General features: G+C 35.7%; 1 protein-coding gene across 4 annotated transcripts in view; it reads right to left on the reverse strand.

Annotated features, from left to right (window-relative positions):
* RASA2 (RAS p21 protein activator 2) overlaps positions 1–13,342 on the reverse strand; it is a 128,144-nt gene that overhangs the window by 67,379 nt on the left and 47,423 nt on the right. For all 4 annotated transcript variants that reach the window (XR_010840616.1, XR_010840615.1, XM_059064945.2 and 1 more), the window contains exon 5: positions 11,941–12,017. Coding sequence is in view for 2 of the 4 variants with exons in the window: in XM_059064945.2 (XP_058920928.1) it covers positions 11,941–12,017 (77 nt within the window). In the remaining 2 variants the exon portion in view is untranslated. The remainder of the gene's footprint in view (positions 1–11,940; positions 12,018–13,342) is intronic.

Raw genomic sequence — 13,342 nt, forward strand, 5'->3', positions numbered from 1 at the left:
GAATATATTTTAATTTTTATTTATACATGTGCATATATTTATTTGCTTATACTTGTAAAAATACTGCAAAGAAAGGCCAAAACTTTTAAATATAGGAGTTAGTAGGGTAGAGGACTGGGAATGGACTTGTTCAAAGATATCTTTATATAGTTTTGAGTTTGGCAACATAGAAAACTTTTACATTTCAAAAGTAAGATTAAACTTAAGAAATAACCCTTAAAGAGTAAACAAAAAACAAAAACAAACCTGAGAAACCACTAAAAAAAAAAAAGGGAATTAGTTCAAGGACTAGAGCATAGTATTTGATTCTATATCCTTAGTGATATATTCTATATTCTTAGAACAAACAGCAGTAAGACCTCTAAAACTTCATTCAGTAACCTAATTATCAGTGGTGATACTGGTATTATTATTTTGAATCTATTGTCTATATGTTCGAAGATAATGTAAATAAATAATTATGTTAAGTATCTATGTAAAGTTAGGGATTAAGATTTTCAACGTTAGAGGAAAGAGATACCAGTATAAAATCAATGTTAGATTAAAAATCTTATAATATTAAATTCAGAAACATGAAAAAAAGGAAGAAGGCAAGTAAACTAGCCAGCCAGGCAGCCAGAGGGGCTATATTAATATCAAAGTAGATTTTGCAACAAAGAATATTACCAATATTAGAATAAAGAGGGTTATTTTATAATAATGAGTTCAATTTATCAAGCAGACATAAAAATCCTAAATGTTAAGTTTCTATTATAGCTGTAAAACAAATGATGCAGAAACTGATAGAACTGCAGGGAGAAACTGACAAATCCACAAATAGTTGGCAATTTCGATACCCAATAAAGCAATTAAGAATGAAAGTTTAAACAATACTGTCAACCAACCTAACATAATTAACATTTATAAAAAAGTATATCCACCAAAAGCAGAGAACACTCTTAAAATGCACACAAAACATGTACCAATATAAACTATATTTTGGGGACAAAAAATGAGTTTTGGTAAACTTTAAGGTATTCAGATCATACAAAATATGTTGACAACAGTGGAATTAAATTAGAAATCATCAACAAAAAGGTACCTGGAAAATCCTCAAATATTTGGAAACAAAATTAACTTACCTCTAAATAATCCCATGGGTCAAAAAATAAAAGAAAAATTATAAAGTATTTTTAAATGAATGAAAATGAAAACTCAGTATATCAAAATTTGTGGGATCCAGCTAAAGTAGTACTTAGATGAAAATAGATAGCACTAAGGAAAGAAGAAAGATTTCCAATCACTGACCTCAGCATCAATCAAAAGAAACTTTAAAAAGAAGAGCAAATTAAACCCAAAATAAACAGAAATAATAAAAGTGAAAATCAATAAAAGAGAAAACAGAAAATATATAAAAACAATAAAATCAAAAGCCATTTCTTTAAGAAGGTCATTAAAATTGATAAACCTCTAGCTACACTGATTAGGAAAAAAAGAGTGAAGACACAAATTACCAACATTAGGACATCACCATGAAGTCTACACATATTAAAGAGATAAAAAGGAATAACTGAACAACTTTATACAAAGATTGTACAACTCAGATTAAATGGTCAAATTCCTTGAAAGATACAAACTACCAAAATTACTAAAAAAAATTGTTTTTGAATAATTATGTACCTATTAAAGAAATTGAATTCCTGGTTAAAAACCTTTCCAACAAAAAACAAAACAAAAACATTCCAGGCCCAGATGGCTTCACTTGTGAATTCATATATTAATCATATAAAAAATAAATTACATCAATTCTATAGAAACTCAGAAAATCGAAGAGAAGAAAATACTTCCCAATTCATTCAAAGAGACCATTAATATCCTGATTCCAAAATCAAAGACATAACAAGAAAAGTACAGACCAATATCCTTCATGAACAGAGATGCAAAAATCCTTACCAAAATTTCAGCAAATCAAAGCCAGCAAGACATGACAATATTAACACAACATGATCAAGTGGACGTTGGCTTAACATTAAAAAATAAATCAACAAGATTCACTATATTAACAGATGAAAACGAAAAAAAGCATAAGATCGTTTGAATATCCATCCCTGATAAAAATTCTCAGCAAACTAGGAACAAAAGGGAACTTTCTCAACCTGATGAAGGATGGCTAACATTGTACTTACTCGTAAAAAAACTGAAGGTTTTCCCCCTAAGATAAGGAATAAGACAGGATGCCTGCTCTCACAACTTCTATTCAACATCATACTGGAGGTTCTGGCCAGTAAAATAAGGTAAGAAGCAGAAATAAAAGGTAACCAGACTGAAAAGGAAGAAGTAAAACTCTATTCATAGAGGACACAATTGTCTATGTACAAAATTAAATGGAATCTGTTTTTAAAAAGCTAGTAGAATAAGTGAATATAAAAAGGTTACAGGATACAAAATAATTTTTTAAATTTCCATATAGTAGCAACAACCATATATTCAATTTGTCTCAAGTTTCTCTCCTCAGGCTCTTTCCCTCAGCCTGTTTCTCTAACATAAAGATCACTGCCTGGACTTCAAGTCACTCTGTACCTATCTAATTTTTCTGTTTTTCTCTCCAAATTTCTTGACCTCCCCACTCACTCCTCACCCTACTGAAACCCAGTTTTTTTCTGCATTTGTCATTCTATAGAAAGTCTCCTCATTAAGGTCCCCTGAATGTCAAATGCTATCCATATTTTTCAGGGTTCCTTTCACTGGACTTCTTAGCTGCATGCAATATTCCTGATCACTCTCTCTCCTCGAAACCCTCTTCTCTCTTGGTTTCCTTGAACCTCACTCTCCTAACTTCCCTCATATCACCTATCTGTCTCCTTCATGTTTTCCTCACGTTTTTCTACGTCTACTGCTGGATTTGCTCTCAGTCAACTGCTCTCTCTATGCTACCTAACCTCCCTTAAGCCTACTTCTATCACATCTATTCTTACGGCCACAACCATCATCAACCATACATTTCTATATGAGATCTCACCGCAGAGTTAAAGATTTTTACATCTAAATGCCTGATGGAAATCCCTACCTAGATGTTCAAGAGCAGCTAAAACTCAACTCGTTAACATCTCTTATTAAAGCAGCTTCTCTTCATTGTGTATACCACCACCACCAAGCAACACAATCTAGAAATCTAGAGCCACACTTAAATTCTCCTTCCTCCTCACTTTCTATACCTAATCAATCAGTAAGTTTCAGTGATTCAACTCTTTAAATATTACTTCATCTGGCCTCTTTTCTCACATCTGCAACTGTTGCTCTGGCACAGAAGCCATCGCCTCTGACTTGAATCACCCGAACACCCTTCAGATTCACCTTTCTATACTTAACTGCTGCCACCAATCTGATCTTTCTAAAATGCAAATTTGTCCATACTCTATTGTCTACAATCTTCCAATAGTTCCATAAGCTCATATAAGTTTTATAAGGTCACATGGTACAAAAGCACCTATTAAGATCTAGCTCCAGCCTATTTACCAATTTCTGACCAATCTTTGACTCAAGGTTCGTATATTAGGCAACATCAAACTGCTTTTAATTATACACACACACAAACACCATGCTGTTTCTTGCCTCCATATTTTTGCCTATACTAGTCTTTCCTTCTGGGGAAAAAAAACCCTCACTTTTTCTAGGCAAGCTACTTTATCTTCATCCTTTAAGAAGACAGTGTCACCTTCTGTCATTTAGTTATTTTAAAATTTATTTAGTGCCTATAAGTGCCAGATGCTGGGGCCATGAGGTGAATAAGACAAACACAGCCCCTGCCCTCATGCAGCACAGAGTCTACCTGAAGAAAGAGATAACAAGCAATAAATGAAAAATAATAATAATTAGAAATACTGGCAAATGCTATGGAAGAAGAAGAATAGGTACCCTATTTTAGAGTGATATTTAAGTTGAAACGTAAAGGACAAGAATGAACCAGCTAGAAGAAGAGTGGGCATAATGGCATTCCAGGCAAAAGGAAAGGCAAAAATGTACATCTCTGAGCTGGAAGAGTAATGTCACATCTGAAGAAGTGAGAGAAGACCAGCAAGCATATGAAGAGGAAGCATGCCACAAAATGAAATCAAAGAGGCAGGCCGGGTCACTGGTTCTTATGGGCCACGGTAAGGAGATTGGATTTTATTCTAAAAGCACTGCAAAAAGCACTAAGTGTTTAAGCAGGGGACTGCCATGATCTAGTTTATGTTTCAGAAGACTGCTCTGGGCTGCTTATAAAGAGAATGGATTGCAGACTGGAAGACCAGCTAAAAGATTACTGAAATAGTCAAGGTAAGAAATGATTGGTGGTTTGAAATAAGGAGATGTCAGTAAGTATTATTAAAAATTAGAAAATTCAAGAAAAATTTTTATAGAATCAGTAAGAAACAGATCCAATCTTGGGGGAGAGAGAGGAGAAAAGATTTTAAGTGACTCCCATATTTCTGGCTTGAGCTGTGGGGAGGAGCTGGATAGATACAAGAATCAATATTGCAGTTTTAAATGTGTTATATTTGCAATGCTGTGAGACATCGAAGGTAGGTAGACATGTAAGTCTGGAGCTAGAAAAGAGATCTGGGTTGAATGCATAAGGTGTAGACAATTTTTTAAAAACTTTTTACTTTGAAATAATTTCTGACTTCCAAAAAGTTGTTAAATAATATGCAGAGTTCCTGTACACCCATCACCCAATGTTAACATTTTGTGTAATCAGAGTCGACGTATAGAAGCAGGAATCTAAGATTGATACGATGTTAGTTAATAATAAATAACAAGTTGTATTTAGCTGTCATGTCTCCTTAGTCCCATCCATCCTAAAACAGTTCCTTATTTTTCCTGCTTTGCCCCATGATCTTGCCAGTACTGGCCAGTTATTTTGTAGAATATTCCTTAAATTGAACTTGTCTGATGTCTGTTCATGATTAGATTGAGGTTATGTGTCTTGGTATCCTTCTCAATGTATATTAACAGGAGGTACTGAATGTCTCATTATCAGTGACATTAACTTTGATCACTCAGTTAAGATGGTACCTATCAGACATCTTATTGGGTTATTCTTTGAGACTATGCATATATGCTGTTTGTCATTACACTTATGCTCACTTATTTAGCATCTCTAGATGATTCATCCCTGCACTAATTATTATTGTAGTGTTTGCTAATAGTGATGTTTCTATTTCCATCACTTGTCCTATATTCATCAATAAGGAAAAGCAGTCCTTTCTCTCCCATGTATTTACTTAATTGTTACATCAGCATTGGCTCATAGATATTTATTTTATTCTACAGGTTTTAATCCATTATTATCATTATTTATTTTGATGATCAAATTGTCCCAGATTTGGTTATTTGGAGCTCTTTCAAGTTGACCTCAACATCCTTTCCACATGTCCTCATTATTTTTTGAGCAATTCCTTACTTTCTGATTCCATAGATGCTCTGGGCTCATCTTGTATTTTTCTCTGCCCAAACCCAGAAACTAGTCACTGCTAAAAAGACAAAACAAAACGAAACCCCTCCACGTTCTTTTTATTGGAGCAGTTCTAATACTGTAGCCATTGGCCACATTTAGCTATTTAAATTATAATTAATTAAAATTAGACAATTTAAAATTTAGCTCTTTAGTTGCACTAGTCATATTTCAAGTTTTCAATAAGCCACACAAAGCTACTGGCCACCATATTGGCCAGTTAAGACATAAACATTTTCATCATCACAGAAAGATCTAGTGCATAGCGTTGACTAGAGAATGGTATTTAGAAATCAAGATATGGGTGCTAAGTATGCTCATTGCTACTGGGATGACACTGTTTGCAGGCCTTCTAAGTGAACACTCAGAGCTAGTGTACACACACACACACACACACACACACACACACACACACACCCATATCTATTAGACAATCTTACTTTGAGAAGTCTGCATTCAAAGGAGAGCAGAGAAATGGGATGGTAGCTGGGAGAGGGGGCTGGAGATGAGGTCTGGGAGGGCATGTCTTTTAGAATGGAAGATCCTAGAACATGTTTACATGCTGGTGAGAACAATCTAAAAGAGCAGGTAAAGCTGATGAAACAGAAGAAGGGATAACTGAAGGAGCAAAGTCCTTTGTAGGGGAAAGAGAAAGAATCCAGAGCTCAGATGGAAGAATTCACTCCCAACAAGAAAAGGAGCACCTCATCGACTAAAAAATAAGGACAAAAAGATGGAGGCCAATACACGTTTGCAGATTTGGATTCAGGAAGATGTGACCAATTTGCAGTCTGTAGTGATGGAGAATCTCATAGGTGTGTCAGAGAAGCACAGTAAAACTCCGTGATAGTTGTAAGTATCCATGTAAGGTTTGTGATCATGAATTTAAAGTAAAATTAGTCTTTCTGTGTGATTTTTCTCCAGCAATATTCAGGTGCAGACTGAACACAAAAGAAGTTGAGTTCATTCATATAAAGGGAATATAAATATAAAAGGAAGAGAAGATCAGGGGAGTTTAGGGAAACTGTAAGAAAATGACTATAGTGACAGATCATAGAAAAAGACTTAGAAGAAAGTAAAAATAGGAGCAGGTAAGAATGTGGTAGAGATTAGCAGATGGAGGTCTTACTGAAGTTCAGAAAATGCTACAGTGGGGAGCTTCCAGGTCTGGAGAATAATAGCAACTGCTGGGATATGAACCTTTCCACACACTACTCCCCAAAACTGTAGTTCAGCAAGGAGCACAAAGAAAACAATACATAAAACCATGCCTTGAGCATTACTGAAAAAAATGAAAATACCACAAACTTCAAATACCTCTAAAGTTGAGAAATCAGCAATAAGTTCCACGAAACTACTACTGGCGTTCTGTTGCTGTATGGACAGTGAATATGGACAGTGGAGGCTTAAGTGAGAAAGAGAAGGAAGAAAAGAATGCAGATCAGCATATGTCCACGTACAGACCTGTTTGTGAACATTTACAGCAGTTTTCTTTATAACAGCCTCAAATAGGAAACAATTCAAATATCCATCAACTGATGAATGGGTAAACAAATTCCATACAAAGGAACACTATTTGTAAGTAAAAAGAAATGGACCAGTTTCCAGTTCTAGGACAAGATGGAGGACATGCACACCTCCTTCTTCTTCCCATTAAGCATTGCTAAAAACCCTAGATGTTAAACAAACATAAGAAAACTGAAAGGTGAAGCGAAGAAGGCAAGCAAATTAGACATCTTGGGACCCAAGGAAATTGGAACCCAGCAGGGAATTCCCTGGGCTTTCTTACACTTTATACATCCCAGACTGAGTGCTGGAGAAGCCACCAACCCAGAAACACCCACCAATGGGAGCAGACAACAAAATGCCCTAAGAAAAGCCAGCTTTCTCTAGCCAAAGGACCAGGAACTGGGCAGCTTAGCAGGACAGAAACCATTTTTAGACAATAACCATCTACTCCAATCAAACACCATGAGAAACACTGTGGATCCACCCTCACCCCCATCAACAAAGGCCCAAAGTTGAGGGGAGAGCCTAGACTTCTACCTCTGACAGGTTGTAATGAGCCCCTTCTTCCCATGGAGTCAGTAGAGACCACATGAGGAGCCTGGATTTCCATCACCAGCCAGCATCAATGAGGCACTCCTCTCCCTCCATGCCAGGGTGGTGTCAGAGAATGCTGAGTGGGAAGGCAAGACTTTCACCGCTTTCTAGGGGTAACTAACTCCTCCCAACCAGGGTGTCAGTGGAGGCCACGTGGAGCAGTAGTAAGGTACTCCTCCCTATCCCACCAAAGTGGTAACAGGAAGGAATTAAGGGGAGCGTGAACTACGACTTTCGTTCAGCAGTAACAAGGAACACTTCTCACTCTTCCCCCAGGGCTATCAGGAGCGGTTGAGTCAGGAACCTGGACTTCTACCTCTACCTGACAGTAATGAAACTGGGACTCCTCTTCCCCCACCAGCAGAGGGTCAGAGGAGCCTGGCTAAAAGAGAAGATTTAAACAAGATCTAGAGTCTCATTATATAATATCCAAAATGTCCAGGGTAGAACTGAAAACCATTCAACATATGAAAAACCAGACAATCTACAACTTAAATGAGAAAAGACAACTGGCAGATGACAAGACTGAAATAACATGGATGTTGGACTTATCTGACAAAAATGTGAAAGCAGCCACCATAAAAATGATTCAATGAGCAATTATGAACACGTTTGAAATACATGAAAAAAATAGTAAGTCTCACCAAGGAAATAAAGATATAAAGAAGAACCAAATGAAAATTTTAGGACTTAAAAATACAATAACCAAAATTAAAATAATTCAATAGTTGAGTTTAACAGTAGAATGGAGAGGACAGAGGAAAAAAACAGTGAGCTTTTAAAGAGAGAACAACAAAAATAACCCAATATGAACAATGGAGGGAAAATAGACCAGAAAAAAAAAAGGGCAGAGCCTCAGGGATGTGTGGGACAATAACAGATCTAACATTCATGCCACTGGAGTCTCAAAAGAAGAGGAGAGAAAGCTGGCAAGGCTGATAAATTTAACAAGAAATAATGGCTAAAAGTTTCCCAGTATGGCAAAAGACATAAGCATATAGATTCAAGCTGAGCCAACAACAAACACGATAAACCCAAACAAATCTGTAGTCAAACTAAAACACTTAGAAAACTAAAGACAAAGAAAAAAATCCTGAAAGCATCCAGAGAGAAACATAGGAAAACCTGCATAGGAAAAACACTTTGAATGATAGTGGATTTCTCATCAAAAATCATGGAGGCCAGAGGAAGTGGTACATTTTTCATGTGCTGGAAAAATAAAAAAGAACTATCAACCAAGAATTCTATATCCAGTGAAAATATCTTTCAGGAATCAAGAAAAAAATCAAGACATTCTCAGATGAAGAAAAACTAAAAGAATGTGTCACCAGTAGACCTATCCTGAAATGACAGGAAGGAGAGAATATGGAAAGAGCAAAAATATGAGTAAATACAATAGACCTAGAATTCTCTTCTTTTCTAAATTGTGTTAATAACTGAAAGAAAAATTATAACACTTTGATGTGGTTTTCCCTGTTGCACAGGAAATACTTAACAAAATTATATTACAAATGGTGGAGGATTAAAAGGTAAGGTTTCTTCATTTTATTCTAACTGCTAAAATGTCAACAACAGTAGACTATAAGTTACACATGTACAATGTAATACCTAAAGCAACCACTAAAAAACTATACAAAGAGATACACTATAGATTAAAAAAACACTATAGATAAATCAAAATGTAATTCTAAACAATGTTCAAGTAACCCACAGGAAAAAGAAAATAGAGGGGACAGAAAACAAAATGGCGGATTTAAGCCTAACATATCCATAATTATATTATAAGTAAATGTATAAATTCACTAAATAAAAGACAGAAATTGGCAAAACAGATTTTAAAAAGTGACGCAACTATATTCAATCTTTAAGAAACTTGGGGCGTCCCTGGTGGCTCAGTGGTTGAGAATCTGCCTGCCAATGCAGGGGACATGGGTTCGTGCCCTGGTCCGGGAAGATCCCACATGCTGCGGAGCGGCTGTGCTCCGCAATGGGAGAGGCCACAACAGTGTGAGGCCCGCATACCGGAAAAAAAAAAAAAGGGAAAAAAAAAAAAAAAGAAAAAAGAAACTTGTGCACAACTGGCTGGATCTGAGTGGAAAAAAGCCAATCTCAAAAGGTCACAAACTATTTAGAGTCCATTTACATAAGATTTTTGAAATGACAAAGTTTTAGATACGGAGACAGATTAGAGGTTGCAAAAGATTAGGGATGGGGGTGGGGAAGGAGTGGGTGTGACTATAAAGGGGTAGCATGAGGGAAATATTTACAGTGATAAAATAGTTTTGTATCTTGATTGTGGTGGTGGTTACACAAATCTACACATGATAAAATGATACCCTGTACACTATACAATGTCAATTTTCTGGTATTTATACTGTATTTATAGTTATGTAAGATGTAACCACTGAAGGAAACTAAGTGAAGAGTACACAGGACCTCTCTGCACTTTGCAATTTCTTGCAAATCTATGAGTATCTCAAAATTAAAAAAAAAAATCAAACTGCCAGAGTTCAAATCCGGGCTCTACTCTCCCTGTACAAACCTGGGCTTATTTAACCAATCTGTGCATCGTTTTGTCATCTGTAAAACAAGGACAACAGTATCTACCAAGTTATGGCAAGAAACAAAGAAAATAATACCTAAAAAAGGATGAACTCCTGATACATAATGTGGATGAATCTCAAAAGCATGCTAAGTGAAAGATACAAGAGACTATATATTATATAGATCTGTTCATATGACATTTTGGAAAAGACAAAAACTATAAGGAGAGAAATCAGATCATGGTTGCCTAGAGCTGGATATAAAGAGAGGGGACTGAACACATCTCTGATTAATGCCTTTTGGTATAGTTCTGACTTTTGAAGTCATCCTGATATTCTACATATTCAGTAAAATAAAAGTAAACCAAAAAGGATGGGGGAAAACAACATTAAACTAAATGCAAACCAAATCAATCCAATTAACTGTATTTCAAATGTACAACGCATAACTGAACTGAGCAGGGCAGAGAGTAATCCAAATACTTTCACTATATGCTCTCAGTCTAGAGGGAAAAACGGTAAACAAATCCTGTTTTTCGTAGGTAAATCCAAACTGAGGAACATGTGAAAAAACAACTGGCCTGTATTCTTCAAAAATCTCACTACCATGAAAGACAAAGAATAGCTAAAAGTACAGGTTAAGGAGATTAGAGACGTGACAACTGAATGTAACACATAATCTTGAACTGAATCCTTTCTTGGAGAGAAAAAAAATGTCTTAAAGGACATTATTGGAACAGTTGACAAAAATGAAATACTGTAACTGTAGATTAAAGTACTGAAATATAAAAACTACAGATTATACTTTTATTGTAACAATGTTAAATTTCCTGAATTTGATAACTGTACTAAAGTACAATTAAATATTATATTTAAGAGAATATCCTTTTTCTTAGGAAATACACACAGATATATTAAGGATCATAATATGTGCAACCTTCTTTAAAAGAGTTCAGAAAAAATTACCTGAGTAATATTATATATAGTATTTTATGTCTATAAAAGCACATAAATATCAATATGTATATTTATATATAGAGAGAATACCTCAAAGGATCTGGGGTGTTCATAATTAAGAGAATAAATTATAGTCTGGAGCAGCAGTAGAAGAGTAACATTGACCATACTCCCTGGCTCTAAGGTATATGGGTATGGTAGAATACATAGCCTCAGACTGAGAAGGCAGTAGAGGAAACAGTACTTCAGGGGATATTCATGTATCAGTTAAGACAAAGAGAGAAAACATTCAGAAGTCAGGGATATCCCATTGTTTGCTGACAACACAGAGGAAGGGTTTGGGTGAGAGGGAAAAGGTGGAGGATTGGGCTGAAACAGATTTCCAGATCAGTTAGAAGATTAGAGTCGGGGTGATAAAAATAAGTTGAGAGAACAGAGGAAAAAAGGAAATCAAAGTAGGTGAGAATCAATACTGGTAATCTCAAGGTACACATTTAGTTTTAGCCCCAAGGTCCCTAATGCTCTGCTGTGTTATACCTAGAGTTTCTAGAGGTCCTCTACTGGGAAGCTTTTCCAACTCGTTGCTGCTAGGTGGTTAGACACGTTTATCTGTAATCCTGTATCTATCATGTAACACACATTAAATAAATACTGGTTGAATGAATTAATGACTCATCATAGTAATCTGAGTAGACCAGATGTGAGAAAATGAAGTGGAAAACAAATTAATAAAGGAATGGCATAGCAGAGTTCATTTCTGCAAAAAGTTTCTAAAGTATTTAAAATAAGGAGTTGGCTTAAAATTCAAAGAATACAAAATGGAGAATTATATCTAGTTGACTTTGGTAAAAGAAATATGCTTACTGTACAACAAGCTGCTGGCACACAGTTCCATTTTCTGTTATCAGTTCATTCAGTTTTAATTCAAGGTGAACTTTACCCTATAATGAAAAAAAAATTACAAACTGAGAAGTCTATTTTACTGATAAAATATTAATTAAAGGTATGTACTTTTTCAAATGGTAGCCATAATATTTAGTTATTCACTAACTAAATACTAGTGATCCTTAGCACATGGCTTTGTCTCCATTAAGTACTTGTTAAATGACTAATAACCAACAATGTAGATCAAAATCTGAAAAATAAGCAGTCAAATGTTATTTGACGTTATATCAAACGTGGTATTAGGGCTCCCCTGGTGGCGCAGTGGTTGAGAGTCCGCCTGCCGATGCAGGGGACATGGGTTCGGGTCCCGGTCCGGGAAGATCCCGCATGCGGCAGAGTGGCTGGGCCCGTGAGCCATGGCCGCTGAGCCTGCGTGTCCGGAGCCTGTGCTCCGCAACGGGAGAGGCCACAACAGTGAGAGGCCCGCGTACCGCAAAAAAAAAAAAAAAAAAGATAAAACTTACATTTTAGGAAATTTTGAATATAGCAAATTATAAGATGTAGAATGTTTTTTCCAGAGAAGATAATAAGTATAGAGATAGTAACATTAAAAGACCGAGAAATCATACAATTCTAAAACAATAAAACTAAGTTAAAGCTAGTAAGATTCAATTTGCCAACACTTACTTTTCTCAAATAATTAAGATTTATGGAATATCTACTACATTTTAGGAGGCACTGTGGGAGTGGGTAGGAATCCAAAGAAGTATAAAACAGTCACTGCTTATAAGAACTCGCAATCTAGTTGGGCAGACAATAAATAAAAGATAACAATATATGGCCAAGAGCACTGATGAAAAAATGGGATACTGAAAATGAAAATAAAGGACTACTTTCTTAAATAGCCATTAATAAATGGACTTTTAAAAAATTCAGTAGTATAAGTTTAAAGCAAACTATCAACTTCTCAAGAAACAAAGCCTTAGGAATAATATAATCTAGAGCTTGCTATTTCTACCCTATCACTGGTGATGAGCAACTCTAAACTGGTCATGAGCAATTCTGAACTGGTTAAGAATCAGTGTTGGATTACCTCCACCCAGCTCACAAGACAAATTGCCACATTGCTAAGTGGAGATTTCAGGGGTGTGATATCCAGGGACTACTAACATAAGTTATTTCATCAGAGATAGGAAAGTTTATTATCTAGTCACTGTTCCTCTTTGGAACAACCCCTTTCAGACATACACAGAAATCTAACCTGAATCAGCCTATTTTTTAATGGGCATATTTTATACAAGAGTGAGTCTGAGGTCCACTAACTACAAATCTCAGGGTTAGACAGATGAGCAATAAACAAACACTGATGGATCTCAACACA

The sequence above is a fragment of the Kogia breviceps genome, chromosome 5 (assembly GCF_026419965.1).
Source record: "Kogia breviceps isolate mKogBre1 chromosome 5, mKogBre1 haplotype 1, whole genome shotgun sequence".
Lineage (NCBI taxonomy): Eukaryota > Metazoa > Chordata > Mammalia > Artiodactyla > Physeteridae > Kogia > Kogia breviceps.